The 26,228-nt window shown below is 38.1% G+C and overlaps 1 protein-coding gene across 5 annotated transcripts in view; it reads left to right on the forward strand.

Moving 5' to 3' along the window:
- MLLT10 (MLLT10 histone lysine methyltransferase DOT1L cofactor) overlaps positions 1 to 26,228 on the forward strand; it is a 219,936-nt gene that overhangs the window by 164,905 nt on the left and 28,803 nt on the right. For all 5 annotated transcript variants that reach the window (XR_010661422.1, XM_065921077.1, XM_065921078.1 and 2 more), the window contains one exon: positions 24,764 to 24,942. Coding sequence is in view for 4 of the 5 variants with exons in the window: in XM_065921077.1 (XP_065777149.1) it covers positions 24,764 to 24,942 (179 nt within the window). In the remaining variant the exon portion in view is untranslated. The remainder of the gene's footprint in view (positions 1 to 24,763; positions 24,943 to 26,228) is intronic.

A 26,228-nucleotide genomic window follows, 5' to 3' on the forward strand; every position in this document is an offset into this window, starting at 1 on the left:
CTTTACTATATTCATTGATTAGCTCTAGTAATTTCCTTTTAGAGTCTTTAGGGTTTTCTATGTAGAGGATCATGTCATCTGCAAACAGCGAGAGTTTCACTTCTTCTTTTCCTATCTGGATTCCTTTTACGTCTTTTTCTGCTCTGATTGCTGTGGCCAAAACTTCCAACACTATGTTGAATAGTAGTGGTGAGAGTGGGCATCCTTGTCTTGTTCCTGATTTCAGAGGAAAAAACATATTTCTTGATTTAATGTTTCTTATAGAAGATCTTAGGACTTAATGGTGGTGGGTTTTTTAAAAGTGTGTAAAATATTCCATAAACTTTTGAAATTGGTAGTTTTTGATAAGGAAGTAAGAATATCATCAATACAAAGAAAATTACTTTTAGGAAAGCACTTTGCCAAAATACATATTTTAAAAATATACAAGCAACTCCTGCAGCTCAATTCCAGAAAAATAAATGACCCAATCAAAAAATGGGCCAAAGAACTAAATAGACATTTCTCCAAAGAAGACATACAGATGGCTAATAGACACATGAAAAGATGCTCAACATCACTCATTATCAGAGAAATGCAAATCAAAACCACAATGAGGTACCATTACACGCCAGTCAGGATGGCTGCTATCCAAAAGCCTACAAGCAATAAATGCTGGAGAGGGTGTGGAGAAAAGGGAACCCTCTTACACTGTTGGTGGGAATGCAAACTAGTACAGCCACTATGGAAAACAGTGTGGAGATTTCTTAAAAAACTGGAAATAGAACTGCCATATGGCCCAGCAATCCCACTTCTGGGCATACACAGTGAGGAAACCAGATCTAAAAGAGACACGTGCACCCCAATGTTCATCGCAGCACTGTTTATAATAGCCAGGACATGGAAGCAACCTAGATGCCCATCAGCAGATGAATGGATAAGGAAGCTGTGGTACATATACACCATGGAATATTACTCAGCCATTAAAAAGAATTCATTTGAATCAGTTCTAATGAGATGGATGAAACTGGAGCCCATTATACAGAGTGAAGTAAGCCAGAAAGATAAAGACCAATGCAGTATACTGACGCATATATATGGAATTTAGAAAGATGATAATGATAACCCTATATGCAAAACAGAAAAAGAGACACAGATGTACAGAACAGAATTTTGGACTCCAGATCACCAGCCCAGGCTGGATGCATGAGACAGGTGGTTGGGCCTGATGCACTGGGAAGATCCAGAGGGATTGGGTGGAGAGGGAGGTGGGAAGGGGGATCGGGATGGGGAACACATGTAGCTCCATGGCTGATTCATGTCAGTGTATGACAAGAACCACTACAGTATTGTGAAGTAATTGGCCTCCAACTAATAAAAATAAATGAAAAATAAAATAAAATAAAAATAGCCTCAAGTAGGATGAATTCTGTATGATGAGAGAAATTTAGGAAACTTGAGTTGAAATAATATTAAATTATTGTCCTAACAGAAAAAGAGAATTGAATAGATGGGAGAAAGACAGAATGTAAAAGTCTTATAGTAAATTTTGGAAACTTTTAAGGCAGTTTGTAAAGGCAAAATAGTCATTGACTGCTTTGAACAACAGTGGTGGTGGTGTTCGGTCGCAAAGTCGTATCTTGACTCTTTGCAACACACGGACCGTAGCATGCCAGGCTTCCCTGACCTTCACTATCTCCTGGAGTTTGCTCCAAAAACAATGGGGTGAGGTGGGGGGTAAACTTTAAATAGGCGTCTATGAAGTTAAGTGCCTTGTATTTCATAACATTTTGTTTCATGGTGGTACCTTGGACCTAGCTAGCTTGAGTGATAGAATTTAGATTTTATGATATTACTGAACTGTAAGTTTAACCTCTGGATTTATCTGGCAAGTATACTTAAAATAATGATGAAACAAGTACTATGTGTATAGAATTGCAGTTTAGTTTCATAGTCCAGTTAAAACCTAGCACATCACCATCCTGATTTTCATCATCCTATTTCAAGTGTGATTTTGCTCTAGTGCTTTCTGGGTGGTTTAATTATTTATTTGTTTATAGTTTTTCTGCCTCAGTAGACTATAAAGCCATGTAGCATAGGCAGTGGATTTTACTCTGTATTTCAGTGGTATTTAACTTATCATCTAGTAGACTCTTCATGAATATAGAATGAATAAATTGTTGTCAGTTGCTACATAGTCCTTGAATAGGTCTTATATATTGTCTATAATGTGTTTATTTTCTTGAGAAATTAAGCTTTTGCATTAGGCCATCTTGTTTCTGTCAGTAGTAACTTGGTTCTTTGCTGCAAAGTAGATTTGCTTCATTTGTTTAGCTTTAAGTCTCACTTTTAATATAATTTTGAAATAGTAGCTTAAAGTAGCTAAAGAGCTTAGATCTGTTTTCACCACAGTAATATTGCTAATTGATTTCAGTGCCCCATATACTAAGGTTTTAAATTTCCTTAATTATGGTGCTTATAGTTTGTCACAACTATGCTTATTAAACAAATCTCATTTGATGGAGGAGACAAAGCAATGTCAATCAGTTATTCATAGATATCTGCTATAGGATTGAGAATAATATGAATGCTAATTGATTTGGGGGGAATATTCTCCCTCAAGAATGGGATCCTGCTCAAGTTTATTCAGAATGATTTGTAGGAAACTAGATTTTTTTTCTCTTCACATATGTCCCCTTCTTCTTTCAAGGCAGGATTGAAGTAGAGATCTAAGAACAGGGATGAATAGTTCACAGACAGAATGGTTCCACAGTCCCTCTGTGAATCATCTAAGATTAACTGTGTCATGAGGCATCGCTGATGGGAGAAGCTGTTGCTGTGAATAGTGTGGAGACTGAGAATAGTGGATCTAGATCATTCTAGATATAATTTCTTTTTCATCACAACAGAGTTGGTTTTCCTTCTTATTGAATTAGTTGGTATGTTACTTTTATACAATAAGTTGTTACACCCCAAGATACAACAAATACTGCTGTTCATTTCGGTATTTTTTTCTAAGTAGGAAGGAATTTGACTAATTACTATATAGCCTTGCTAAGTAATATATGTATTACAGATAAAACAGTAAGACTTTTTCCATCTCAAAGCATCCAGGTTACTTTGTGGATCTCTGCAAGTATCTGAAAGATGGCTGTTCAAGACTTTTAAGTGATAAACACAGAAGGATATTAATATTTGAATGGTGAATCAGTCACTGGGGCTAAAAAGTCATTTGTAGTAGGCATCTTATTTACTTACAAGGTGAAATGTATAAGCATTTAATTGAAACTACAAGAGAATCTGAAAAATTCTCATTGAAGGAATTGGTGTAAATGGACATGAATTTATAAGAATTTATTTTAAATTAAATGGTGCTGCTATCGATAATACCTTTATTTAGAGTGCTACCTGTTTATTGTAGTGAAAAATAAATATATAATTACTGACCTCTCCCCGTTTTGACTTTAACTCTACTGATTTTTCCTTCTCATAATATCGTAAGTTTTTCAACTTGTTTGTCATGGTAGTTTTTAGGAATTGGTTTATTAAAAATTCAAAATTAAAGTGTGTCCTTTCTTTAGACAGTGTTGACAGTTCTGTACTAACAGAGCAGGAACTTAAATTCATAGGTATGTACCAAACTCAGGCATGGTTCTAAAATAGATAACAGTGTTAAATTAATCCTAATGTAGCTTGGGAGCCTTCCCATATAAAGCAGCGTTAGAGACCTGTAGTCCCAGAAATTATAACTGAAAGGAATTCTCCATAAATGTGGATGGATTTGTTAAGACATGGTATGCTGGGTTTTAAGATTGCTTAAACTATTTACCTGTCAAGATTTAGAAGCCTACCAAAATCTTTGATTTTTTTAAAGGCTATTTTCTACATCTGTGACACTTCTCTCTCACTGAGAGAAAGAATCTGAGACCATATTCTATGATTTATAACAGTTCTCTAGTTCTATACTGTATCTCTGTGTTACTTCTGGAATGGTTGAGAATAAGCATGTATATTCTGAATCCACTACTCTAAACCAATTAACGTATTCATCTACTCTATCCTTTTCTCTCTCCTAAAAACATCACTTATGTATATTAATAATACAAGTCTTTCAGGCTGTGAGTATCTGCAGTATAAAACCTTCCTTCTCAAGAGTGTCTTGGCTGTTTTTCATTTGGCAAGTATATATTATTTCTATATCTAAGATCCTGGTTAGTTGCTTTGGGGAAATACCTATATACTGCAAGTGGATCCTGCCTTTGCTGTTGTTGTCAGTTGCTAAGTTGTGTCTGTTTGCGACCCCATGAACTGCAGCATGCCAGGCTTCCCTGTCTTTCACTATCTCCCAGAGTTTGCTCAGATTCATGTCCATTGAGTCCATGAGGCTATCTAACTATCCCATGCTCTGCCTCCCCCTTCTGCTTTTGCCTTCAATCTTTCCCATCATCAGGGCTGTTTCCAGTGAGTCGACTCTTCACATGAGGTGTCAAAGTATTGAAGCTTCAGCATCAGTCCTTCCAGTGAATATTCAGGGTTAATTTCCTTTAGAATTGACTGGTTTGATCTCACAGTCCAGGGGACACTCTTCTCCAACACCACAATTTGAATGCGTCAGTTCTTTGGTGCTCTACTTTCTTTATGGTCCAACTCACATCCGTACGTGAATACTGGAAAATCCGTAACTTTGACTATATGGACCTTTGTTTAGGGAACATAAAATCTAAAAGGAAAAGAACTGTGTATATAAATAATTTCAAGATAATAGTTATAACTTCTTAAATGATCTATAGTATAATAAGAGTTCAAGGTCAGAGGAAATTACTTTCATCTGAGGGAATGAGATATCCAGAGAATGGAACATTTTACCTGATGCTTAAAGTGTAGAATTTAGCTACTTGGAGTGGATTGATGTCTATACCTGTTCCTGACAGAATAGTATATTCATGTAATAACAGCTAAGTATTTGGAATTTTGCTTCTCAAATTTTTCTTCATGATGATTGTGGAGCGTGCGTCATGCTTCAAAACTGTTAGAAGCAACTAATATTTTTATGGCAGAAAGTGAAGAAGAACTAAACAGCCTCTTGATGAAGGTGAAAGAGGAGAGTGAAAAAGTTGGCTTAAAGCTTAACATTCAGAAAACTAAGATCATGGCATCTGGTCCCATCACTTCATGGCAAATAGATGGGGAGACAGTGGAAGCAGTGGCAGACTCTATTTTTGGGGATTCCGAAATCACTGTAGATGGTTACTGCAGCCATGAAATTAAAAGACGCTTGCTCCTTGGAAGGAAAGTTATGACCAACCTAGATAGCATATTAAAAAGCAGAGACATTACTTTGACAACAAAGGTCTGCCTAGTCAAGGGTATGGGTTTTCCAGTGGTCATGTATGGATGTGAGAGCTGGACTGTGAAGAAAGCTGAGCGCCAAAAAATTGATGCTTTTGAACTGTGGTGTTGGGGAAGACTCTTGAGAGTCCCTTGGACTGCAAGGAGATCCAACCAGTCCATCCTAAAAGAGATCAGTCCTGGGTGTTCATTGGAAGGACTGATGCTGAAGCTGAAGCCCCAGTACTTTGGCCACCTCATGCGAAGAGTTGACTCATTGAAAAGACCCTGATGCTGGGAGGGATTGGGGGCAGGAGGAGAAGGGGACGACAGAAGATGAGATGGCTGGATGGCATCACCAACCCGATGGACATCAGTTTGAGTAAACTCCGGGAGTTTGTGATGGACAGGGAGGCCTGGTGTGCTGCGATTCATGGGGTCGCAAAGACTCAGACACGACTGAATGACTGAACTGAATATTTTTATTCCAAATTAGAAAGCTCATATTGAAAGTTGTTTTTAGGTGTGTCATGATTTAGGAGACCAAAAAAATCTGACCTTCTACCCAGATCAGTCCTTAAAGGAACTATGGAGAAAGACCAAATCAGTGTAATAAACATATATAACATGTGAGGGGAAATAATTTTAAACTGAGAAAATGTTATAAAATGAAAGAGAGAAATTTTAGGTATAGAAGATTATAATGGTTGAAATAAAGAACACCATATGTGGAATAAATAGCAGTGCATATAGCCAAGGAAGAAAGTAATTAATGGATAGGTCCGATTAAGGAAATCTGTAGAAAGGTGGAAATGATCTGTATAAAAAAATAAAAAAGAACAGGGAAGCCTGGCGTGCTGCATGCAGTCCATGGGGTCACAACGATTTGAACTCGACTGAGTGACTGAAGAACAACAACATGGAAAACAGAAGTAGAATCCAGATAACAGGAGCTCCAGAAAGGCAGAGAAAGAGTGGAGAAGAGGAAATAATGTGAAGGAGTAATGGAGATAAACTTTCTCTAAAAAAAAAAATGAGGTCTTAGATTGAAACAGCCCTTGGAGTGCCAAAGAGAAAAGAGTGAAGAAAAAATTGTCATCTGGACACATTATAGGGAAAATGTAGAAATATCAAAGAAAGGAACGAGTTCTAAAACATGGACTCTTAACTGAGAAGTGCTTCTTAAGGACATTGAAAAGGACTAAATAGAAGTGATTGCTATTCTAAGGAAATGGTACAACATATGAAAAGGCTAGAATTAAAGAGATATTTATAGCAAAAAGTGAAAGTATTGGGAATGTGATATTCATATTTCTTACAGTATCACCTAGATTTGATTATCGAGTTTTATTTAGGAAGTTTATAGTAACTGGGAAAATATATCCAGGATATATTTTCACCAAACCCAGAACAAGACACCAAACCCAGAACAAGAAGTTATGTATTATTATACATAAGTAATGACTGTATGGTAAAAGACTGTCAATTTCTTATGATTCTTGTTTTCGTGGTGCTCAGATTCTAGTTGGAAGAGTCAGAAATATAGAGAATAAAATATTAGACAAAATTATCATAGTAACTATGTTAAAGATTTGAGAGTAGTTTTCTCCTTGTCTTCACTTTCTAAAATTGAATGTTGGCATTAGTTTTATGTTTTTATTTAAGCAACAAAATATTTATTGAAGAATGAATAATTGTTTTAACAACTGCCACATCTAATAAGATTATGCTCTTCATTTTACTGGACAATTTTTTTTTCCCACTATACCTTCCTTTTCGTTAAGGTAAAGAAATTAAAAATTAAATCTCTGTGTGATGAACTTCATGATGTTTCTCATCTAAGCTTATGATTGATACCACTTTAGGTGTGTCTTATCTCGTCTTAGTTAAGTACTCTTCTACTGACCACCTATATTTTTATATTCATCTGAGCTAAACGTTTAGGTTCCTGATATTATTACATTACTTGGCAGCATTAGTACACATCTCTAGGAAGCTCTCAATTTTTGCCATGATATTTTAACTCTTTCTCCCCTTTCCCTGTCCCCACTGTATTAGGTGTCTTTGTCTTTTATTCCCAGGAAAACCTTGATCTCTCAACACCCAGTTCTTCTGCAGCCCTGCTTGATTTGTATCCATCTTCTTTTCTTTCTCTGCAGTCCTTCCTACAGTCAAAGGCTAATCCTTACTTGTGATCTGGATCTCATCTGTCCTTCTTGTGCCATCTCGGAGACCTTGTCATTGTAGTTTCTTTACCCTCTCTTTCACTGTCACTTATCTTTGACCATCTACATCTAAACATGCTCTAGTCTTTCCTCTTGAAGAAACACCCCAGACTCTCTTTTAATCCCATTCCTGTTTGTGTGCCTAAGCTTCAGACTGTTTCCCGTGCACATCCCTGTTTAAGATCTTCTGCGCTGCTTCATTGAGAGAATTTATGTCTGTTGTCAGTTCTGGACCCAGTTATAGCCATTATATCTCAAATTATTACTCTTCCTATTCTTTCTATTCTTGAGGACTTTTTTTTAAGATTTTCACCTGTCTTTCATATTCCTTACCTTCTCTTTTATAATCTCCACTTGTTAATCTCTGTGTGCTATATCTATTTAATTTCTTTAGCGCTTTTTGTTCACTCATAATTTCTTTAGTCTATTGTTTCTGTTTAGTGAATGTGTTTTTAAATTTTAGGAATTCTTTGTGGGTTTTTCTTTTTTAATGGACTTGGTCTGGTTTTTTCTTTCTTGTTTTTAAGAATGTTAGCTCTTTTCTCACGTCTAAAAATAACTTTATTTTGAAAGAATCTCAAACTTACAGAAAAATTGTAAATATAGTATAGAGGACTTTGTTTTCCTCAACCATTTGAGAGTAAGTTACAGTCATAGTACCCCATCAGCCATGAATACCTGAGTATTTCTTTTAAATAAGGATATTCTATAAAATCACAGTACAGCTATCATGAATAGTAAATTGACATTGCCATATTACCAGCATCTAGGTACTTGCCTGGCTGTCCAGTCTTCAGATGTTACCTGAGTTTTTTAAATTATAAGGTTCAGGTTATATATTTTTGAAGTGATCTTTCCATTGCATTTTGTCAGATGACATATTATAAGACTTTTCCAGTGAAAGGTTTTTCCCCCTACTGTAATTAGTAATTTGTGGAACAGAATGAAAGACTGTAAATTAAATAGTTCATTCCTCATCAGACTTTCAGTCTATTTCACTGTGGACTTACAGATTTGTATGGATTATAATCCATTTGTTGTGATGCTCAAATTGTTCACAATTAGCCATTAGGAGCCCTTTAAGCTGGCTCCATGTCCTTCTGGTAGGTCTCCACTATTCTTTTAATGCTTCCTCACTGCCTGATACTGGTCAGTTGAGGGCCTCCCTTAGCTCCTAGAGGCTTCTTGCTCATTTTTGCACATGTGCTCCTAGGTGATGGTTTGAGTCCTTTTCATACTTAGAATCTTTTTTGACTTTCCCTTCTCCTGCATTTCTCTTGCTTTCTCTTCTACATCTCCCACTGGCTATCCTGCCCTTCTTCGGTTTTTAAGGGCTCATTTGATTACACTGGGCCCATCTTTATATCCAGATTATGTACCCATTTTAAGTTCAGTTGATCAGTACCTTAATTCAATCTGCCAGGTGTCTTCACAACAGTTCCTAGATTAGTGTTTGGTTGAATAACCAGGAGAGGGGAAACTTGGGAAACATCTTTAGAATTCTGCTTACAACAGCAGGGTAATTCCAGGTTCTTATAGAATATTGTTCTTTCTCTTATTTTTTATTCCTTTTCTTAGATTGTTAATCATTTGAAATCTTTGTGTCCTAATCCTTATTTGCTGTTTCTGTTTTCTAATGTTCTTAGAAGACAGTCAAATCTTAATGTTTATGTATGCTAAGTTGTGAGAAAGAGGATTGTTCTTTCCTTGTTTTCTAATTTTGGATTGCAAGCTCATTTTCTAGTCTGAGTTGAGGATATATCCCTTCAGAGAGGGACAAAACTGCTTAACCACTTCTTATGTTAATTTAATGTTTGGGATTTACCAGACCAGGAACATGGTGTAAATTCAAACCCCCAAACCTATTTGAAGGCAAGGCTGTCAACCTATTTGAATCTCAAGGCAGATTTTCCATCCTTTATTCAAAGCTGAGATCAAATTGAACAAACTTCTTTTTCTCCCTGTGTATGCTGTGATTTTGGGGTTTTGTATTTTGTCAGAGTCTTTTGGGGTGGAGTTGGGAAGGAATGACTTAACTTTCCCCTCAAAGTCTAGCCCTTGGAAAGTCTAAACAATATGAACAAGGTCTTACCAATTTCAGCTTTTCCTCTATTGGAGACCCAAGGTTTATCTCTTTTCCTTGTGAGCATTAAGGCCAAGCTCCTAGGTTTCTGACAGAGACTGCTCTAGGGCAGCTGTTAAAGCTTTTCCTCTTCGTTTTGGCCCCTAAGGTTTTTTCTTTCTTATGGGCTCAACTATTCATTTTTAGGTAATTTTAATCAGGAAGATTTTTACATTGTCTGGTCTCCCTCATTGACAGAAACAAATTCCCTCATTGATTGATTGACTTGTTTTTTTAACCCACTTCATACTGGCTTCTGCAACTACTACTCCACTTAGTTCAGAAATAGCTTTCACATTGCCTAGTTCAGATGGGTATTTTCAGTTTTTTTTTTTTTTTTCATGATCATCTTCCATCACTTCCTCTTCTCTTCTTCTTGCCTTAGCTTGGTTGTCCTACTGTTTTGACCATTTGTTTTTAGTTTTCTTGCGGCTTTCCTTTCATCCTGATTTGGTGTTGAAATTCCTTGGGGCTCAGTCCTGAGATTCTGCTTCGCTCATTCCATAATTCTCACCAAATTTAAGCTAAATAAAATATTTTGTCTCAAGTATTGCAGTAACTAAAGTTAGCTCCCTGATTCCACTCTTCTGTTATCTTTCTTTTTTTTTTTTTTAATATTAATTATTTTTTACTGTGTTAAGTCTTCGTTGCTTTGTGTGGGCTTTCTCTCCTTGCAGTGAATGGATGCTGCTTTTTATTGTGGTATGCAGGCTTCTCATTGCAGTGGCCTTTGTTGTTGCGGAGCACGAGCTCCAGGCACACAACACGTGGCCTCAGTAGTTGTGGTACACGGATTCAGTTTGTCCGCAGCACTTGGAATTCTTGGACCAGGCTTTGAACTGATGTGCCCTGCGTTGACAAGCATATTTTTATTCACTGTGCCACCAGGCAAGTCCCCTTCTATTGTCTTTTAAGGTACTGTTCACATTATATTCAGAGTGATCTTTAAAAAATATTATTCTGATCTTGTTACTCTCTAGGTTAAAATGCTTTAATATTTTTCCATTACTATGATTTTGGCAAGTCATTTATTGCCTGCCGGGTTCTCCCTGAACTTGTTCTTGGGCTGGATTCTAGCTTCATTTTTGAGTATCTTGTTTGTTTGCTTATTATACCACACAGAGAATGAGTAGAAAAACCTCATCCTAAACCTTTGGGAGTAGAGAAACGGTAGGTTCCAGGGCCAGGTGAACAAGAACCTACTAGACTACGAGTATTATTAGTATTAGACTAACTTAGGTCTGACCATTCTCTGCCCTGGTGGGCATGTGTTCAAGGTGTAAGTTCCCAGCAGAAATGCTCCACCTCAGGTTAGATCACATGTTCATCCCTGGCCAGGAGTATATACCTGATGGAAAATAGGGTGCTGTTTGAAAAAGAAATGGGAGTGAATTCTAGGCAAGTAAAAATAAAGACCACCCTTAAGGATTTCTGCTCTTTACTGCTGATCCTTTTTTTTTTTTCTTTTTGTACTGTGAATCTTAATTAAGTTACCCTTCATATTCTGTCATAGCACATTCTGCTTTTTCATCATAGCACTAATAGTTGTGTGGTTATTTAATGTGTGCATCCTTCACTGTAAGCTCCATGAGTGCAAGAATAGTATCTTATTTCTTTTTTTATAGTGTATTTAGCAGCACATATTGCCTCTGATCATATAAGGCACATAAATATTTGTGGAATATTGTAAAATCACGTCAACTCTGCAATATTCAATTGATATCAAAATGATATAAAACATTTTGAAATATTTTATAATGAAATATTGTGTATGGTAAGTTAATAAAAGGATTAAAATTTCTATCCAGTATATAGGCAGCTGTATACAGCAAATCCATAAGCTATGCACTAAAAAGTTTGAAAATATATAAAAATTTTTTTAATATATAAATCAATATTAAACATACAAATTATACACTTATATATAATTATATTAACATATAATTATACAAATTAAATTAAATATATAAATTAATATAACCAACATTTAAAATATTTATATTATATATATTATACATTATAGTATATTATATTAATATATTAAATATATAGACTAATGTTTTTAAAAATATATAAAAATAGTGTTTTTTTTCCTTTCACATTTATTTAAAATGATTAATAATGAGTATGTGTTGTCTTTTGAACAAGCTTTTCTTCTTCACTCTTTGTTCAGTTAACAAGTATCTGCCTAGCCTTTACGTCTTGGTATATCATTTCTTCAGACCAATTTTTTCTGCTTAATTTTTCACTTTCATGGCACCCTTTTCTCTTCCATCAGAACACTTGGCACAGTTTATAGTCATGTGTTTGTTTTAATGTCTGCCTCCCTGATTAGTTTGAATATTCTTGGAGAGCAGAGATCTTTTCTGTCTTGTTCCCTGCTTTATTCCCTGCTCCTAGCATAGTGGCTATATTTTAGCACATTTGAAATAAATATTTCTTGGATGAATAAATGAATCAGCATGTTACTGCCACTCTCTCTGTCATTCTGCATCTTTGTTTCTACTCTGTCTTGAACAGGTGAATTTCAGGGTATTTTCCTAGAGTTTGTGCATTGCTGGATTCAGGTCTATTTAGTTTGATGAATGTCACCTTGATTTGGATTAAAATAGCATATAGCTTGTAAAAGATGGAAATAGAGTGAAGTTAAACAGAAAACAAGTACAGAACAATCTAAAGAAGATCATTTGCTTTCTGAAAAAAGATCTAAAGGTCTTAGTGAATGTGTTGAACCATAATACCTGATGTATGAGAGAGTTGAGGTGAGCAAGTGAGCTTAATTTTCAGAAAAGGATTCAGAATTCCATGCTTTCCTGATTTGGTAAGAAAGGAAAATTTTGATTTGTTCCATTTTATTGCAGTAACCTGAGCACTAGTTTCAAAGTGTGATTGCTGCGTGTTTAGCTGTGCAGTTTCCCATTTAAATACACGCTGCTGCTGCTAAGTCACTTCAGTCGTGTTGGACTCTGTGCAACCCCATGGACTGCAGCCTACCAGGCTCCTCTGTCCATTGGATTCTCCAGGCAAGAGTTACTGGAGTGGGGTGCCATTGCCTTCTCCAAGTACATGCTAATGCAGTATAAAAACAGACTTAAGTTTAGAGATTGAAGGTCCTCAAACACCACAGTTTTGCTTTTTGGTATTATACTTTGATGATATACCATTGCAGTGATAATGACACATTTGGGGCTTCCATGGTGGCTCAGTGGTAAAGAATCTGCCTGCCAATGCAAGAGGCATGGTTTCAATCCCTGGGATAGGAAGATCCCCTGGAGAAGGAAATGGCAACCCACTCCAGGATTCTGGCTTGGGAAAGCCCATGGAGGAGCTTGGTGGGCTACAATCCAAGGAATTCTAAGAGTCAAATGCAACTAAGCAATAACAACAGGGACTTTAGAGGACCTGACAATTAAAATACAGTACTTTTCTGACTTAAAATTAACTGTGTTTTAGGCATTGTTAGAGACTTTACATGGATATTCTCAAATAAAAACCTTTAAGGTAGCTATGATCTTGGTTTTATAGAAAAGAACACTATAGAGGTTCAGAAAGTTGAGATCACATGGTCAGGAGAGCCCGTACTTTTGTCTCAGGTGAAAACTTGTGCTCTTGTGATTTCAGCCTTCTGCCTCCAGCTCACTTTTGTCTTTTAGATTTGGTAACTGGAGATTCCATGTATACTATGCTTTTTGATATTTTAAAAAAGCACTCTACCTTTTAAGGTATTTTTACCCTAAAACTTAAATTTTGAGTTCAAGTACTTCTCTTTGGAACTCTTCTACCCCACTCTGTTCCTCTGAACTTTTTCATCTGATATGACCTTCTTCTGGTACTTGGTGTTTCCCTCCTGTGTCTAGTGGCTTATGAGCACTTACTAGCTCTGCTGTGAGACTGTGAATTCTTGGAAGGAAGAATTCCTTTGTGCTCTTTGCTGTCTTCAGTGCCTTTTAAAATAATGAGTACCTCAATATTTGTTGAATGTTAAAATTACCCTTTAAATGGTAACATTCCCTAGGGTCCTGTCTTTAATCTTGTTTTCTTGATCACACTGAGAACTTCTCCGGGTGATCTCATTTTTCCATTTCTTGCCTTTGACCAGTTTCCATATCACAGGTTGTTGTTACCAGTTACTTAAGGGAGCCAGGTAAATGACATAAATGAGTAAGGAAAAGGTGATGAATAATGAATGGAGAGGCTCAGGTGGATTAAAGAATCAGTGCCCCGTCCAGAGCTCCAGTGGCTTGTTGCTGTTTCAGAATGCAGTAACAGTGTGAACAGAACTTCAGGTTTTTCAGAAGAAAATAGAAATCTAGGTTTTTTAATGTGAAGTTTCTATGTGTCTAAATATGAACTATGGTTAGCAGGCCAGCAGAAAGCCTTTTTGAATTTTCATGTTTACTTATTCTATCTTTGTCATCCTTCTGATTCCCTATCTCTAGACCTGACATCCTTCTGACGTCCTTGTGTCTCTAGACCTGATTTTTCTGCTAAGCTTCAGACTCCCCACATTCTCTTCTAGACCATCTAGGAGTTTTGTGTCCCACAGGCATCTCAAAGACTGTGATGTTCAACCTGAACCTCAAACATGTACTTAGGAAGTGGTTTCAGTTGTAAAGTCCGATGGCCGTATGAGTTTGACTCTTGGTTCTGCCATCGACTAGGTCACTAAACGGGTTAGTTCAGTTCCTTAAACTTGTTTGCTCATATGTAAAATGGGAGTAATAGTACTTCATTGGTCTGTTGTGCTAGCACAGTGACCTACAGTAGTAGTAACAAGTGCTGGGTGCTCTCATTTGCTGTTCCTGCTTCAGTTAATGGTGTTTACCACTCTCACACCCACTTACTGGTGCTTAAGAGTCATTCTTGACTCTTTTCTCTTTTTTTTATTCTTCAAATCTAATTAGTTTCCAGTCCTGTGAATGTTATTTTTGTAATGTCTCTTTGCTGCTGTTGCTTTAAGTTTTCTAAAAAAATAATATTTTTGCTCATCAGTATTACTGTAGCAGCCCTTAACAGCTTTCTCAATCTTTATTTAAACCTCTTTCCCAGGCCGTTCTCAGCTTTGTGCCCGTGGTTTATGTTTTGCTGAAACACAAATCTGATCACACCAAACTTCTGCTTACAGTCCTTCAGTGACTTCCTATTGTCTCTAAAATTTTTTTTTTCAGGTTTATTTTATTTATTTATTTTTTTTATTAGTTGGAGGCTAATTACCTCACAACATTTCAGTGGGTTTTGTCATACATTGATATGAATCAGCCATAGAGTTACACGTATTCTCCATCCCGATCCCCCCTCCCACCTCCCTCTCCACCCGATTCCTCTGGGTCTTCCCAGTGCTCCAGGCCTGAGCAGTTGTCTCATGCATCCAACCTGGGCTGGTGATCTGTTTCACCCTAGATAATATACATGCTGTTCTTTCGAAACATCCCACCTTCACCTTCTCCCACAGAGTTCAAAAGTCTGTTCTGTACTTCTGCGTCTCTTCTTCTGGCCTGCATATAGGGCCATCGTTACCATCTTTCTAAATTCCGTATATATGTGTTAGTATACTGTAATGTTCTTTATCTTTCTGGCTTACTTCACTCTGTATAATGGGCTCCAGTTTCATCCATCTCATTAGAACTGATTCCAGTGAATTCTTTTTAATGGCTGAGTAATATTCCATGGTGTATATATACCACAGCTTCCTTATCCATTCATCTGCTGATGGGCATCTAGGTTGCTTCCATGTCCTGGCTATTATAAACAGTGCTGCGATGAACATTGGGGTGCACGTGTCTCTTTTAGATCTGGTTTCCTCACTGTGTATGCCCAGAAGTGGGATTGCTGGGTCATATGGCAGTTCTATTTCCAGTTTTTTAAGAAATCTCCACACTGTTTTCCATAGTGGCTGTACTAGTTTGCATTCCCACCAACAGTGTAAGAGGGTTCCCTTTTCTCCACACCCTCTCCAGCATTTACTGCTTGTAGACTTTTGGATAGCAGCCATCCTGACTGGTGTGTAATGGTACCTCATTGTGGTTTTGATTTGCATTTCTCTGATGATGAGTGATGTTGAGCATCTTTTCATGTGTTTGTTAGCCATCTGTATGTCTTCTTTGGAGAAATGTCTGTTTAGTTCTTTGGCCCATTTTTTGATTGGGTCATTTATTTTTCTGGAATTGAGCTGCAGGAGTTGCTTGTGTATTTTTGAGATTAATCCTTTGTCTGTTTCCTCATTTGCTATTATTTTCTCCCAATCTGAGGGCTGTCTTTTCACCTTACTTATAGTGTCCTTTGTTGTGCAAAAGCTTTTAAGTTTCATTAGGTCCCATTTGTTTATTTTTGCCTTTATTTCCAGTATTCTGGGAGGTGGGTCATAGAGGATCTTGCTGTGATTTATGTCGGAGAGTGTTTTGCCTATGCGCTCCTCTAGGAGTTTGATAGTTTATGGTCTTACATTTAGATCTTTAATCCATTTTGAGTTTATTTTTGTGTATGGTGTTAGAAAGTGTTCTAGTTTCATTCTTTTACAGGTGGTTGACCAGTTTTCCCAGCACCACTTGTTGAAGAGGTTGTCTGTTTTCCATTGTATACCCTTGCCTCTTTTGTCAAAGATAAGGTGTCCATAGGTTTGTGGATTTATCTCTGGGCTTTCTATTCTGTCCCATTGGTCTATATTTCTGTCTTTGTGCCAGTACCATACTGTCTTGATGATTGTGGCTTTGTAGTAGAGTCTGAAGTCAGGCAGGTTGATTCCTCCAGTTCCATTCTTCTTTCTCAAGGTTACTTTGGCTATTGGAGGTTTTTTGTATTTCCATACAAATTGTGAAATTATTTGTTCTAGTTCTGTGAAAAATACTGTTGGTAGCTTCATAGGGATTGCATTGAATCTATAGATTGCTTTGGGTAGAATAGCCATTTTGACAATATTGATTCTTCCAATCCATGAAAGTGGTATGTTTCTCCATCTGTTTGTGTCCTCTTTGATTTCTTTCATCAGTGTTTTATAGTTTTCTGTATATAGGTCTTTTGTTTCTTTAGGTAGATATACTCCTAAGTATTTTATTCTTTTTGTTGCAATGGTGAATGGTATTGTTTCCTTAATTTCTCTTTCTGTTTTTTCATTGTTAGTATATAGGAATGCAAGGGATTTCTGTGTGTTGATTTTATATCCTGCAACTTTACTATATTCATTGATTAGCTCTAGTAATTTCCTTTTAGAGTCTTTAGGGTTTTCTATGTAGAGGATCATGTCATCTGCAAACAGCGAGAGTTTCACTTCTTCTTTTCCTATCTGGATTCTTTTTACGTCTTTTTCTGCTCTGATTGCTGTGGCCAAAACTTCCAACACTATGTTGAATAGTAGTGGTGAGAGTGGGCACCCTTGTCTTGTTCCTGATTTCAGAGGAAATGCTTTCAGTTTTTTCACCATTGAGGGTGATGCTTGCTGTGGGTTTGTCATATATAGCCTTTATTATGATGAGGTATGTTCCTTCTATTCCTGCTTTCTGGAGTGTTTTAATCATAAATGAGTGTTGAATTTTGTCAAAGGCTTTCTCTGCATCTATTGAGATAATCATATGGTTTTTATCTTTCAATTTGTTAATGTGGTGTATTACATTGATTGATTTGCAGATATTAAAAAATCCTTGCATTCCTGGGATAAAGCCCACTTGGTCATGGTGTATGATTATTTTAATATGTTGTTGGATTCTGTTTGCTAGAATTTTGTTAAGGATTTTTGCATCTATGTTCATCAGTGATATTGGCCTGTAGTTTTCTTTTTTTGTGGCATCTTTGTCTGGTTTTGGAATTAGGGTGATGGTGGCCTCATAGAATGAGTTTGGAAGTTTACCTTCTGCAATTTTCTGGAAGAGTTTGAGTAAGATAGGTGTTAGCTCTTCTCTAAATTTTTGGTAGAATTCAGCTGTGAAGCCATCTGGTCCTGGGCTTTTGTTTGCTGGAAGATTTTTGATTACAGTTTCGATTTCCTTGCTTGTGATGGGTCTGTTAAGATCTTCTATTTCTTCCTGGTTCAGTTTTGGAAAGTTATACTTTTCTAAGAATTTGTCCGTTTCATCCAAGTTGTCCATTTTATTGGCATAGAGATGCTGGTAGTAGTCTCTTATGATCCTTTGTATTTCAGTGTTGTCTGTTGTGATCTCTCCAATTTCATTTCTAATTTTGTTAATTTGGTTCTTCTCTCTTTGTTTCTTAATGAGTCTTGCTAACGGTTTGTCAATTTTGTTTATTTTTTCAAAAAACCAACTTTTAGCTTTGTTGATTTTTGCTATGGTCTCTTCAGTTTCTTTTGCATTTATTTCTGCCCTAATTTTTAAGGTTTCTTTCCTTCTGCTAACCCTGGGGTTCTTCATTTCTTCCTTCTCTAATTGCTTTAGGTGTAGTTAGGTTATTTATTTGGCTTTTTTCTTGTTTGTTGATGTAAGCCTGTAATGCTATGAACCTTCCCCTTAGCAATGCTTTTACAGTGTCCCATAGGTTTTGGGTTGTTGTGTTTTCATTTTCATTCATTTCTATACATATTTTGATTTCTTTTTTGATTTCTTCTATGATTTGTTGGTTATTCAGAAGCGTGTTATTTAGCCTCCATGTGTTTGAATTTTTAACAATTTTTTTTCCTGTAATTGAGATGTAATTTTACTGCACTGTGGTCAGAAAAGGTGACTGGAATGATTTCAGTCTTTTTGAATTTTCCAAGACCAGATTTATGGCCCAGGATGTGATCTATTCTGGAGAAGTTTCCATGTGCACTTGAGAAAAAAGTGAAGTTGATTGTTTTGGGGTGAAATGTCCTATAGATATCAATTAGGTCTGGCTGGTCCATTGCGTCATTTAAGGTTTGTGTTTCCTTGTTAATTTTCTGTTTAGTTGATCTATCCATAGTTGTGAGTGTGGTATTAAAGTCTCCCACTATTATTGTGTTACTATTAATTTCCTCTTTCATATTCGTTAGCATTTGCCGTACATATTGTGGTGCTCCTATGTTGGGTGCATATATATTTATAATTGTTATATCTTCTTCTTGGATTGGTCCTTTGATCATTATGTAGTGTCCTTCTTTGTCTCTTTTCACATTCTTTATTTGAAAGTCTATTTTATCTGAGTATTGCGACTCCTGCTTTCTTTTGGTCTCCGTTTGCGTGAAATATTTTTTTCCAGCCCTTCACTTTTAGTCTATATGTGTCTCTTGTTTTGAGGTGGGTCTCTTGTAGACAGCATATATAGGGGTCTTGTTTTTGTATCCATTCAGCTAATCTTTGTCTTTTGGTTGGGGCATTCAACCCATTTACATTTAAGGTAATTATTGATAGGTGTGGTCCCGTTGCCATTTACTTTGTTGTTTTGGGTTCACGTTTATACAACCTTTCTGCATTTCCTGTCTAGAGAAGATCCTTTAGCATTTGTTGAAGAGCTGGTTTGGTGGTGCTGAATTCTTTCAGCTTTTGCTTGTCTGTAAAGCTTTTGAATTCTCCTTCATAATCTGAGTGAGATCCTTGCTGGGTACAGTAATCTAGGTTGTAGGTTATTCTCTTTCATTACTTTCAGTATGTCCTGCCATTCCCTTCTGGCCTGGAGGGTTTCTATTGATAGATCAGCTGTTATCCTTATGGGAATCCCTTTGTGTGTTATTTGTTGTTTCTCCCTTGCTGCTTTTAGTATTTGTTCTTTGTGTTTGATCTTTGTTAATTTGATTAATATGTGTCTTGGGGTGTTTAGCCTTGGGTTTATCCTGTTTGGGGCTCTCTGGGTTTCTTGGACTTGGGTGGCTATTTCCTTCCCCATTTTAGGGAAGTTTTCAGCTATTATCTCCTCAAGTATTTTCTCATGGCCTTTCTTTTTGTGTTCTTCTTCTGGGACTCCTATGATTCGAATGTTGGGGCGTTTCGCATTGTCCCAGAGGTCCCTGAGGTTGTCCTCATTTCTTTTGATCCTTTTTTCTTTTTTCCTCTCTGCTTCATTTATTTCCACCATTTTATCTTCTACGTCACTTATCCTATCTTCTGTCTCCGTTATTCTACTCTTGGTTCTCTCCAGAGTGTTTTTGATCTCATTCATTGCATTATTCATTTTTAATTGACTCTTTTTTATTTCTTCTAGGTCTTTATTGAACATTTCTTCCATCTTTTCAATCTTTGTCTCCAGGCTATTTATCTGTAACTCCATTTTGTTTTCAAGATTTTGGATCATTTTTATTATCATTATTCTAAATTCTTTTTCAGGTAGATTCCCTATCTCCTCCTCTTTTGTTTGACTTGGTGAGCATTTTTCATGTTCCTTTACCTGTTGGATATTTCTTTGCCTTTTCATCTTGTTTAGTTTGCTGTGTCTGGAGTGGGCTTTCTGTATTCTGGAGGTCTGTGGTTCCTTTTTATTGTGGAAGTTTTACCCAGTGGGTGGGGTTAGACGATTGGCTTGTCAAGATTTCCTGGTTAGGGAAGCTTGCGTCAGTGTTCTGGTGCGTGGACCTTGATTTCTTCTCTTTGGAGAGCAATGGAGTGCCCAGTAATGAGTTTTGAGATGGGTCTATGTGTTAGGTGTGACCTTGGGCAGCCTGTATGTTGACGCTCAGGGCTGTGTTCCTGCATTGCTGGAGAATTTGCATGGTATGTCTTGCTCTAAAACTTATTGGCTCTTGGGTGGTGGTTGGTTTCAGTGTAGGTATGGAGGCTTTTGGACGGTCACTTATTACTTAAAGATCCATGTAGTCAGGAGTTTTCTGGTGTTCTCAGGTTTTGGGCATAAGTCTCCTGCTTCTGTATTTCAGTTTTATTCTTCCTGTAGTCTCAGGACTTCTCCAACTATACAGCACTGATAATAAAACTTCTAGGTTAATGGCAAAAAGATTCTCCCATGTTTGGGACACCCAGAGAGGTTCACAGAGTTACATGAAGAAGAGGAGAGGGAAGAGGGAGATAGAGATGAGCAGGAGGAGAAAAAGGGGGACTCAAGAGGAGAGAGACAGATCTACGCAGTTGTCTTTTCCCAGAGTGTTCTCCGTAGCCCAGACACCCACAATGATTCACAGAATTGGATTGGGAAGAGAAGGGGAAAGGAAGAAATAGAGGTGTTCTGAGGTAGAAACAGAGAGTCAAGATTGGGAGAGAATAATCAACACACTCCTGAATAAAAATGGGAACTGAATATTGGATTCTTAAATGTTCACAATTTATATCATATACTGAAAAACAAAAATTAAAAATCTAGAGTAGAGGTTAGACTCTTAAAAATACTATATTAAAAACAAAAACCAAAACATACACAAAAAATTTTAGAAATATATATGAAGTTTGGTTTAAAAATAGGGCTTCTCTATTTTTGGTAAGGTTATAGTGTATTGAAAATGAAAATTAAGGAGTAGTAGAGGAGTACTAGAGGACTTTAAAAGAAATAAGAGAAAAAGAAAAATAGAAAATAGAAGAGAAAAAGGGAAAAAAAAGAAAAAAAATTTTCCTAATTAAAAAAATCATAAAAATCTATGAAAATGAAAGTTAAGGAGTAATGGGGGAGTAATAGGGAATTTTAAAGGAAAATAAAAAAAAAAAAGAAGGAAAATTTTTTTTTCTTACTTAAAAAAAAAAAAAAAAGTAAAAATATATCTAGGAATTTCTCTGGAGCTGTTGCGGTCAGTGTGGGTTCGGCTCAGTTTCAGATAGCTCCTCGTTCCAGCTTACACTTCTCGATATCTACAGGCCCCTTCCGGTGTAGTCAGTGTTTTCCACAGGGATTTTAATCAGTTGCACCGGTCCCTTCTGAAGCGGTTCCCTTTGTTTATTTGGCTTCTGCTTGCCGGTCTCTTAAGAGCCTCATTTCCGCCCTGACACAGGCGGGCGGAGGTGGACTCTTATTCAGGTAGCTAGTTCCGTTGCGTTGCGGGGAGGGGCTGGCGCTGCTTTCTCCGTCTGCGCTGCTCAGGCTCCCGGCTGCTCTATATTGGAACGCGCCCCACACTGCGCGCAGTTCCAGCCGTCGGGTGTTCCACAAAAGCGCGGAACAAAAAGCTGCACCTGCTTTTGTGCCTTCCCCATCAGAGCGGGTCCAGGCAGCCAGGGGCTTGACGGGCGCACTCTCCCCGGGTGTGGCGCGCCCACTCCCTTCCTCGGACCCAGTCTCAGTTTCCGCCGGCGCCAGTCGGGTGCGTGCACCTTTTGCCCTCCGCGTCCCCAGCCCCAGTTCCCGCTCGCGCCGGTCGGGTGCCTGTGTCTCACCGCGGCCCTCCCGGTGGATGTCGACCATCCAGAATCTCAGGAGGTCTTTGATTAGAAACTGGAGGCCTGTTTGCAGTGCGGCAGGGGATGCAGTCCTTGGGGCAGAGCCTGCCCCCTACCCCTCCCCCCTGCCTCCTGCCTCCGGTGGGGCTGGGCCGGTCCGCAGCCTGCGAGCTCTTCTGTGGACTTTCTCGGTCCCTTTGTTCTGCGAACCGCCAGCTGTGTGTTCGGGCCGGTTAATTTTCTCTCTCTCTTTTGCTCTCCCACAGTTCAAGTTGGCAACTCGCAAAAGCATTGTCCTCAGGGCACTCAGGCCCGGACCCTACCCCAAGCAATGGCGCCTGCTCCTCTCTTCCGCCCCCACTTGCTGGCGGCGGATGCGGGTGTTTGGGGTACTTTTCTGCTGGGAGTTGCTTTTAGGCTTGTAATCTGTGGGTTTTATTTATTGTTTCTCTCCCAGTCAGGTTGCCCTCTGAGATTCAAACACTTCCCCCAGGCCTGCCAGTGCGAGGGTTTCCCGGTGTCTGGAAACGTCCTCTATTAAGACTCCCTTCCTGGGACGGATCTCCGTCCTTAGCTCTTTTGTCTCACTTTTTATCTTTTATATTTTGTCCTACCTCCTTTCGAAGACAATGGGCTGCTTTTCTGGGCGCCTGACGACCTCAGCTAGCGATCAGAAGTTGTTTTGTGAAGTTTGCTCTGCGTTCAGTTATTCTTTTGATGAATTTGTAGGAGAAAGTGGTCTCCCCGTCGTACTCCTCCGCCATCTTGGCTCCTCCCATCTCTAAATTTTTAACAATTAATTTTTACTGTTCTTGATGCCTGCTTATTTTTTAGCCTCATTTCTGCTTAAGCTGCATGAGTGGCACATATAAGCTCTTGGAACCTGCTCTCTGTGGCATGTTTCTTCCTCAGACTGCCCTTCTCCTCTGTCCTGCAGCTTCTTTAGGAATGAGCTTTAAAGGTACCGTTCTCACCCACAGTCTCTCCCTCCAGGTCTGAGTCAGATACCCTCTTTATGCACTCCCAGCCTCCCGAGGATGTCTCTATCATAGTGCTCTTCACAATCTTTTGTAATTGTCTCTCTTTTCCGCTAAGCTTCTTGAAGGCAGAGACCACATATCTTGAATGGCTTTGTATCTCTAGGGCTTAGAATAACGTCTGGTAAACAGTGAGCTCTCAAATGTTTGTGGAAATGAATGCGTTTGTTGAGTGAATAAATTATCTTTTTTTTTTTCTAGAGAAATAGTAGATATAAAAAGGATCTTAGGAGCCTCAATTATAGTTGTAAGACCTTTAAAAAGTCCCAATTTTTTTTATTCCCCTTGTTTGAAGATTATAGGTACTTTTATATATTATGAGTTAATAGTATTTATATTCTTTAGAAACAAAGTAAGTTGTACTGTCATTATAGATAACTAATTATTGCCTTCAAGGGCTGTGTTTTCTCACTGTTTTGTTTTTTGTTTTTAATACAGCCTGCTGAGGTTCTTTTTTCCCCTGCTTTCTCCTCTGTGTTAGGTTCTTAGGGTCTTATTCCCTCCCACCCTCCTAGGAGCCCTGGTTTATTACAAGATTTCTCAGCTTCTTTTGCTGTTGACTCCAGGGGCCAGATAATTCTTAGTTGTGAGGAGCTGTCTAGTTCATTGTGAGATGTTAAGCAGCATGCCCTGGCAATTACCCCTAGAGGAGGAAATGCCTACCTTCTCCAGTATTCTTGCCTGGAAAACGCCATGGACAGAGGAGCCTCGTGGACTTACATTTCATGCAGTCGCAAAGAGTAGTTCCAGGACTAAATGACTGAGCCCGCACACACCATTCTGTGTGCACACACCTACCAGATGCCAGTAGCGCCTCCTGGTTTTCACAGCCAAAAATGTCTCCAGACGTTGTCAAGTCTCCTGTGGAGCAAAATCACCCCTGATTGAGAGCCCACTGATTTATAGAGATTCCTGTCTCTTAACCTTTATCCTTAAGGAGCCTCTCCTTGGACTTCAGTCATCAGTATAAGAACATGAACTCCCATCTTTTTAAAAGAAACCCACAGAGCACTTTTTAAAGTAACTCTTTGTTTCCTCTTAACTTTTGTGCATTTTCTCTCTCTCTCTCTTCCCATCCACTTTTCTAGACTGGATTGCTTCTGTGCTTTCTTTCTGACTTTTACCCCTGTGGTGCCACTGAAAATGTTTTCAAGTCTTTATAAGTCTTTTTCTGTGTTCTCTGAACTGAATGCATCCTAGTATTCCATGTCCCTGGCCACCCTGACTCCTACTTAGATATTCCATCCAGTCAGTCATAAAGTCCTGTTTATTTACCTCTCAAATGTCTACAGAATCCACCGGTACTCTTTATTCTCACTGAGTGACTATCCACAAGTGGCATCAGGCTTTTTACTGTTTTTGGAATGTCTAGTCTTGTTCCATTTTATTTTCTGCACTGTAATCTGGATGTTCTTCCTAAGAAAGAGTCTCCCACCGTTTCAGACCTTCTCAATTCATGAGTTCTGGGTCCTAACTATCTGCATTTTTGAAAGGTTTACCAAGTGATTTTTATATAGTTTCTAATTTCTTCATTTTGCAGTTTAACAAACATGTCATTTCTTTTAGGAATTCCTAAAATCCTTATTATTATTTTTACAAAGCACCTCCTGAGGTGATCTCTGTCTCTTAACAAACCATCATTGATGTGTAAAAAATGTCTTTAAAACAAGTGCTTTATGAAAAGTCAGTTTTTTATTTTTTAAAGTCAGTTTTTTATAAACCAATAAGATTTATCATTGTCAGAAGGATCAGGAGGAAATATGGGTACTCTAACGTATTGATTAATATTGCATTTCTGTGACAGATTGGACTGCCAAGTTGTAAAATATTTAAATAAGACCTTTTTTTCCTTTATAGGTATTTATAACAGCAATGATGTAGCAGTATCATTTCCAAATGTAGTATCTGGCTCAGGATCGAGTACTCCTGTCTCCAGTTCTCATTTACCTCAGCAACCTTCTGGGCATTTACAGCAAGTGGGTGCTCTCTCCCCGTCAGCTGGGTCATCTGCACCCTCTGCTGTTACTGCAACTCAGGTAAATTATTGCAATGTTACAAAGTAATGTGGATCGTTTTATGATTTTTGAAACTTTCATTGTAAGAGAGAAATGAAATAGGACTTCCTGTAGGAAGTTATAAAATGTCTCAACCTGTATTGACATGAGTGGAAATAACACACATTTTTACTTGATATTCATGAGAGCACAAACTGATGTTGGCACCAACTGATTCTTTTAGATTTCTGCATTTCTGATTTTGTCCTAATGATGTGAAATAGTAATTTGGGGGCAGCTTTTCTTCTTTCTCTTAAAAGGAGGTCTTACAAGTTCAGTTCAGCTGCTCAGTCGTGTTCGACTCTTTGCGACCCAATGGACTTCAGCTCGCCAGGCCTCCCTGTCCATCACCAACTCCCAGGGCTTGCTCAGACTTGGATCCATCAAGTCAGTGATGTCATCCAACCATCTCATCCTCTGTCGTCCCCTTCTCCTCGTACCTTCAGTCTTTCCCAGTATTAGGGTCTTTTCCAATGAATCAGTTCTTCCCATCAGGTGGCCAGAGTTTTGGAGTTTCACCTTCAGCATCAGTCCTTGCAATGAATATTCAGGACTGATTTCCTTTAGGATGGACTGGTTGGATCTCCTTGCAGTCCAGGAGACTCTCAAGAGTCTTCTCCAACACCACAGTTCAAAAGCATCAGTTCTTCGAACTCAGCTTTCTCTATAGTCCAACTCTCACATTCATGCATGACTACTGGAAAAACCATATCTTTGACTATATGGGCCTCTGTCGGCAAAGTAATCTCTTCTTTTTAACATGTTCTCTAGGTTGGCCATAGCTTTTCTTCCAAGGAGCAAGCATCTTTTAATTTCATGGCTTCAGTCACCATCTGCAGTGATATTAGAGCTGAGAAAATAAAAGTCTGTCACTGTTTCCATTGTTTGCCCATCTATTTGCCACAAAGGGATGGGACCAGATGCCAAGTTCTTCATTTTTTTAATGTTGAGTTTCAAGCAAGCTTTTTCACTCCCCTCTTTCACTTTCATCAAGAGACTCTTTAGTTCCTCTTAGCTTTCTGCCATAAGGGTGGTGTCATCTGCATATCTGAGGTTATTGCTATTTTTCACTGCCATTTTGATTCCAGCTTGTGCTTCATCCAGCCTGGCATTTTGCATGATGTACTCTGAATATATGTTAAATAAGCAGGGTGACAGTATACAGCCCTGACGTACTTCTTTCCCAATTTCGAACTAGTCCATTGTGGTTCCATGTCTGGTTCTGTTGGCTCTTGACCTGCATACAGATTTCTCAGGAGACAGGTGGT

The sequence above is a fragment of the Muntiacus reevesi genome, chromosome 2 (assembly GCF_963930625.1).
Source record: "Muntiacus reevesi chromosome 2, mMunRee1.1, whole genome shotgun sequence".
Lineage (NCBI taxonomy): Eukaryota > Metazoa > Chordata > Mammalia > Artiodactyla > Cervidae > Muntiacus > Muntiacus reevesi.